The 7,136-nt window shown below is 46.2% G+C and overlaps 1 protein-coding gene across 1 annotated transcript in view; it reads right to left on the bottom strand.

The window, feature by feature from the left end:
* Positions 1 to 1,111: 1,111 nt before the first annotated feature.
* Positions 1,112 to 7,136, bottom strand: part of SCPEP1 (serine carboxypeptidase 1) — a 30,305-nt gene continuing 24,280 nt past the window's right edge. The window contains exons 11-13 of the mRNA XM_021672794.2: positions 6,701 to 6,838; positions 5,524 to 5,687; positions 1,112 to 1,703 (exon numbers count right to left, since the gene is read on the bottom strand). Coding sequence (XP_021528469.2) covers positions 1,641 to 1,703; positions 5,524 to 5,687; positions 6,701 to 6,838 — 365 coding nt within the window. The 3' untranslated portion in view covers positions 1,112 to 1,640. The remainder of the gene's footprint in view (positions 1,704 to 5,523; positions 5,688 to 6,700; positions 6,839 to 7,136) is intronic.

Below are 7,136 nucleotides of genomic sequence, written 5' to 3'. Positions count from 1 at the left end.
CTCACAGTGAACCCCAGGGACATGCGTAGTCTCTGCCCCAGGAGCCTGATTTTAGTCTCAGGGTCTGAAGAGGCTGGTCATGTAGACATAACCTGCTGTCAACTCTTTCCTCACAGTCTGCAGGAATAAGCTTTGGGTTTGGTTTTTAAATGTCAGCCCTCAGCCAGGCTCAGTGACTCATGCCTGTAATCCCAGCACTTTCGGAGCCCAAGGCAGGTGGATTTCTAGAGCCTGGGAGTTGGAGAGCAGCCTGGGCAACACAGTGAGACCCCAACTCTACAACAAAATTTTAAAAACTAGCTGGGCATGGTGGTGCACACCTGTGGTACTAGCTACTCAGGAGGCTGGGGCAGGAGGATCACTTGAGCCATGATTGTGCCAATGCATTCTAGCCTGGGTCACAGAGTGAGACCCTGTCTCAAATAAGTAAACAAACAAATAAAATCTCAGCCCTGCAACTATAAGAGGTAGTATTTCTTTCACAGTCCTAGAAGCTATAGGACTGATCTGAGACCCTATACAGATTTTTTTTTTTTTTTTTTTTTTGAGACAGGGTCTCTCTGCCACCCAGGCTGGAGTAAGTGGCTTGATCATGGCTCACTGAAACCTCAAGCTCCCTGGCTCAAGTGATCCTCCTGCTTCAGCCTCCCAAGTAGCTGGGTAGCTAGGACTACAGGTGTGTGCCACAATGCCCGGCTAATGTTTCAATTTTTTGGTAGAAATGGGGTCTCCCTATGTTGCCCAGGCTGTTCTTGAACTCCTGGGTTCAAGTGATCCTCCCAGCTCGACCTCCCAAAGTGCTAGATTCACAGGTGTGAGCCGCGGCATTGAGCTTCCTTATGCAGATCTTGAGCTATGAATAAAAAGTTAAAAGTCCTGAGCTAATTATTTTGATTCTAAGGAAATGTGGCAATCCTCTGACTAAATAATTACACTTTTATGAATTTATTATAAGAAAATAAGGAGGTACATAAAAATCTAACTATCAGGATGAATCAACAGAGCACTATGTATAATAGCAACAAACTAGAAATTATTATACTTGTTGGAAACAACTGGGAATTTTGTAAATAAACTATAGTACACCATAAAGTAGAATGCTCCACAGCCATTAAAAATGTTAGAACATTTATTGACATCGAAAGGTGTTTAGGATATACTGATGGGTCAAACAAATAGTAAAACAACATACAGTGATGATTCATTTTTGTAAAAAATATATATGTATATATATTGCAAAGAAAATCTGCAAAGACGTATGTTAAATTGGTAATAGTGCTTACCCCTGGGAAGGGAGCATACGGGTGTTTATTTATTCTTTGTGCACCTGTAATTCCCAGTTTTTCTATAAATCACATCATTTGCTTCTATAATAAGAAAAGGTAATAATCTATTATCATCCTTCATTTTGATTAAAACAAATCCATTATTTAAAAAAATCTTAGGTTTTTTAAGAAGCAGAAATAATTTTCAAATTGCCTTCAGAGACAATGATTTTATCCTCTGCGGAAGCTGGTCAGAACCTTCATGATCACAGCCCCATTAGATACACAGAAGAATGGCACTTCCTACAGCTTCAGGGGCATCAGCTCAGCTCTGTGCCCCAAGGCCAAACCAGCTTATCTCCAGCCCCATCCATCCTATTCTTGCTGCGTTACCAGTCTCATCATCTTCAGAGCCATGTCCCCTTGGTCAGAAGGAACCTAGAAGCAAGCAACATCTGAGTTAGTGCTTCTGGTGCTATTCCTGGGGCTGGGGTCAGAGGCAACATCCTGAAACCTTGCTCCCAAAAGGGAGCCAACTCTGTGACAGCAACCTGTGCAGACACCTAGGCACATCCCTGAGAGAGAGAATCCTTCCTGGAAATGACTCCTGCACTCTTAGAAGAAAGCTCTTCTAGGCACCGACTGGGCTGGGTAGCAGGGACCTGGAGAGGTCAGCATTCAGGCAAGAACCTTCTACTCCATTTGAGACTGATCTACTGATTTCTTGGTAAGGCGCATGCTCATGATACTGAGACCTAGGCTGTTCAAGGAAGAAGGAGGATTCTCAACATTTTAAAGGAGTCTGTCTAGCAGAGATCCCAGATTGAAAATGGAGAAATGGCTGAGAAAGAAGCTCACAGGAGACAGCTGCAAACAATACAAACAGGGCCCTTTAAATGGCATCCGATGGTCACATTGTTATTCAACTTTCTTTTGTGTTCCCTCAGATTTTTAGAACAAGCCCTTTAAAATTTCCTTCCCACACGCCATCAAAAGGGGAGGGGCAGAGGCCTCAGTTTTTCCCCTATACAGACAGGAGTGGAGTATATGGTCTTCCCATTCTGCAATTCCCTGGCCCCATGATTCTCTGTGCACACCTATCCTTGACTCTTCTGCCAAGAGTCCCCAGGAGGCACAGGCATGGTGGGACATCCTAAAATGACATTTAATCAACGAAAGGGGAAGTGATTTGGGGACGACTTAACAACAGTCTCTGAGGGCTATTTTAAGCCTGTCCCCAGATGATCTGTGGTTCTATATGTGACAAACCAAGAGGAAATGGGCCTGAACTCTAGTACATGAGCGTGTGGTTGGCTTGTCCCACGCCTGCCTACCAGCCTCAGCAGGGACTTCTCTCTAGTGCAGGCTAAGCATCCCTCATTGGAAAAGCCAAAATGCTCCAGAATTCTTTTTTTTTTTTTTGGTAAAATTGCTCTTGGAAGATGGAGGCTGGATGGCCCTTGCTCCACAATTCTAACCTTTCTGAGTACCACCATGAGGCCGCAAGTGGAACATTTCACACCTGGCCCCATCAGGGGTTGCATTCAAAATGCAGGCGTACAACACACAGTTTATTTCTGCATTCCCAAGGGGGTTACAGTACAGTACAGTAACCTTTTCATCAAAACACAGCATTGTAGGCAGAGACCAAAAGCTGCTGGTGTTTGCTGCTGCTGTTGTCTAGCAGTTGACAGTATTCTGGTGACGCTACTGTGCTGCTCAGTTACGACGAACACACATTTTTCCACTGTATTAATGGTATGTTGTATTTCTTACTGGAGGTACTTTTGTGTGACTATGTGCAAGTAAATGATTGCTTATCAGCAACATATAAATTTGGAGTCAGAAATATTATGATGTCCAATAACCACAGATTGGTTGAAGTGGCTATTTTAGCCACCCTTTGCCCTCTAATAATTCAATGCACACAAACTCTGCTTCATGCACAAAATTATTTAAAATATCGTACAAAAGTACCTTCAGTCTATGTGTATAAGGTGTACAGGAAACATAATAAATGAATTCTTGTCTAGACTTGGGTCCCATCCCCAAGATATCTCATTATGCATATGCAAATTTTCCAAAATCTGAAATATTTCTGGTCCCAAACAGTTCAGATGAGGGGTGCTCAACCTATAACAGTGCTTTGCTCTAAGACTTCCTGTTTTTTTTTTCTTTTCAGTCAATGTTGAAGGTACTCAGATGCTGAGAGATGCCCTCTCCCTCTCTGTGCTCTGATGCCTTGTTTGTTCGCCCTTTAAAACAAATAGATTTAAGTCTATTTATTTATTTACTGAGACAGAGTCCCGCTCTGTCATCCAAGCCTGAGTGCAGTGGCATGATCTCAGCTTACTGCAACCTCCGCCTCCCAGGTTTAAGCGATTCTCCTGACTCATCCTCCCGAGTAGCTGGGCTTACAGGCACTTGCCACCACGCACAGCTAATTTTGTATTTTTAGTAGAGACAGAGTTTCGCCATGTTAGCCAGGCTGGTCTGGAACTCCTGACCTCGGATGATCTGCCTACCTTGGCCTCCCAAAGTACTGGGATTACAGGTGTGAGCCACCGCACCCGGCCTAGATTAAGTATCTTTAAAGAGTGGGCTGCTTTATCTGGCTTCTTAAAGGAAGTTGCTGTCTCTTCTCATTACTCATTCATTTTCTCCAGCCTTTCCATTCTGGCTTCTGACCTTGCCATCTCACCGACACAGGTGCCGAGGACATCGGTGTAAGCACATCATCACACATGTTCCAGCCCTTCCCCTGAGTTCTCACTTGGCACTGCGGGCCCCTCCCTACTTTGGGGATGTCATGCATCCTGGTCTCCCTTCTCACTTGTCTGGCTGCTCCTTTCTCGGTCTCATTTGTAGGCTCTTCTTCTGCCTTCTGTTCTATAGGCAATTCAAACTCAGCTTGTGCAAACTGCCTCCATCCCAAACCACAATGCTGGAGCAGAAACCTGGAAGCTACCTTTTGGTTCTTTTCTACCCCAAACGATTACCAAGTCCTGCCAATTTTCCCTTCTTTACACTCTACCAAATCCATACACTTTCCTCCTTTCATTTTCCTGACAGCTTCATTGACTGGTCCTTGGCCCCAGGCTTGCCTCGTGCCCTCTACTTCTAGAACAGTATTTCTTGGACAAATCTGTTATTTTCACTCCTTTGCTTAAAACCTCTCCTTGGTGCCCTACTGTATGAACTTCTTAGTGTGGTATGCAAATTCCCCTTCCGCAGCCACCTCCCACCAGTATCCATTCCAAGGCCTCACCATCTCAGGCTCCTCTGGACCTTGTATTCACTGCTCTCCATGCTCCCTACCTCCTCCTCTTTCCCTAACTCACTCCTATGCATCACGTGGGCACCTTCCAGATCTGCAAGCCTGGGCAGGGCACCTCTCCCTGGGCCAAGTCCCCTCTTAGCATTGCTCACCCCATGCTGTTGACAGTCTCCTTGCCTTCTCTAGACCATGAGCTCCTTGAGGACAGGGGCTGGGCACCACTCACCCTTGTGTTCATAGTATCTAGTACTAATAGCAGAATTTTGTTAGGGAACTCAAAACACTCCCAAGCCCTAAGTATTTCTTTTTTCTTCGAGACAGGGTCTCGTTCTGTCACCCAGGCTGGAGTGCAGTGGTGTGATCTTGGCTCACTACAGCTTCTAACTTTCAGGTTCAATCATTCCTCCCACCTCAGCCTCCTGAGTAGCTGAGACCACAGGCATGTGCCACCACACTGGGCTAATTTTCGTTTTTTTCTGAGACAGTCTCACTCTGTTGCCCAGGATAGAGTGTAGTGGCGCTATCTCATCTCACTGCAACCTTCACCTCCCGGGTTCAAGTGATTCTTGTGCTTCAGCCTCCCAAGTAGCTGGGATTATAGGCATATGGCCACCACATCTGGCAAATTTTTGTAGAGATGGGGTTTCACCATGTTGCCAAGGCTGGTCTTGAACTCTTGAGCTCAAGCGATCCACCCATCTCAGCCTCCCAAAATGCTGAGATTACAGGCATGAGCCTCTGCATCTGGCCTAATTTTCATATTTTTTGTAGAGACAAGGTTTCACCATGTGGCCCAGGTTGGTGTCAAACTCCTGGGCTCTACCTTGGCCTCCCAAAGTGCTGGGATTACGGGCATGAGCTGCCGCACCCAGCCCTTGTACTTCTTACAAGATCTGCCTGGGTAGTAGACAGAGGCATAATAACTGCCTGTGGCTTCCCTCTCAGGATGATTTCAAGTCTGGAACAAAAGCTCTCTCTTACCATGTGACCAGCCTTCAGAATCCAGTAGAAAGCCAGGTTCTTGTAGGACTTGACAAAAGCAGACGTTTCTAAAGCTTTAGGGTCACTGTACAGGGCCTTCCACTTCAGCTGATTGAATTTAGGCAGTTCTGGCCACCTCAGCTTCCGCACCCAGGCCTCCTGACCTGGTGAGAAAGGCCTGGCATTAACAGCTGGGTAAAGTAGAAAAAAAGTCTAGGTCCAAACGTTGGTGCTTCCCAAACTGTAATAGGCATGATCTCACTCAGGATCTTGTAAAAACGCAAATTCTGATTCAGAAGATCAGGGTGGGGCCTGAGCATCTGCATTTCTGACTCCCAGTGAAACCTACACTGCTGGGAGAAACCTAACAGCTGCAAAGCCTGACTTGTTTTTGCCTCTGCCTCTCCCACTGCCACCTGCTCTTTAGGAAGGGAACTGGGGGACCTCTGGAGGTGGACAGGCCTGTGAGGAGGACTGAGAGATGTCAGGAATGAGACAGTGTCACTCAGGCTGTTCATGGAAAAAATGCAGCAGCTTTCCAAATGGTCCTTGAGGTCCCCTGCTTACCAGTCACAAAAATATCCAATTCTTCTTGTTTCACGAGGCGCGTCACATCCGCCAGACCTTGTGCCTCAATTAGCCTGGCAGTTCAGAGAACCTGTCTCAGAGCTTCTACCAGCCCCTATTTAATTTGGAAGTGAGCAAATTAAACACATGGTGGGTGATAGGGCAGTAGCTGGGAATCCACAAAGACCATTTCCCCTGGCTCTTCAGGGTTACAGTCATTAGGGCTGAGTTTTAATTCACTTTGCAGTGGTTGACATCAACTGTGATGTCATACAAACATGAAGCTCTCCCTTAATTAAATAGTGCATTTGCCCAGTAGCCAGAAAAACATCTTTTTAAGTTTTGTGGTAGAGACAGGTGTCGTTCTTTTCTTTAATTCTACCTAAGGGCTCTAAAACTTGGATAGGCCCAGGCTTCTGAGGGGTCACAGCCCTGTGTAGCTCCCCACTCTTTGGAGAATCAAGGTCAGGGGCAGATGGATATAATGGGAAATGGCCTTCCTCCTGGCATTTCAACATTAACCACCCCAAGACTGCCATGTCCAAGGCCAGTTCCCTTCCAGCTGAACCCATAAAACTGCCTCTGTGTGTCCCTCAGAGTCAATTCCTACCCATGGTATCTACGATGAGATCAAGCTGTCCATTATACACAGTCACGTTGATCCCTGCCTCCAGCAGCTCGTCCACAATGCTAATGACTGGCTTCATGAAGTCCCCCTCCATGTTCATGAAGACATTGGTCGCCTGGCCTGCACATGGGGAAGGAGAGAGAGGAAGTAGTTTGGAATCTGCCAGAACAAGAGGTACCTTTCAGCCCAGAGCATCTTGCGCTTCAGCACCGAACGACGACTGAATGTACCGATGCTTCACAAACAGGGATGATCCAGCCCAGAAATCTGTGCCCACTGGTCAGGTGTAAGGCACACATAAACAGCACATGTGGTCCATTCTCTTGAGAGCTTGTGATGACAGCAGGCGCCATTTTAAATGAGGAATTGACACCTGGAATAGGCTACTATCCGTGGAAACAGTGAGGCAGGGGCCGGG

This window comes from Aotus nancymaae, unplaced genomic scaffold (genome assembly GCF_030222135.1).
Source record: "Aotus nancymaae isolate 86718 unplaced genomic scaffold, 86718_ANA_hifiasm-v0.15.2.pri h1tg000072l, whole genome shotgun sequence".
Lineage (NCBI taxonomy): Eukaryota > Metazoa > Chordata > Mammalia > Primates > Aotidae > Aotus > Aotus nancymaae.
This window is presented reverse-complemented; position numbering and strand designations above follow the sequence as displayed.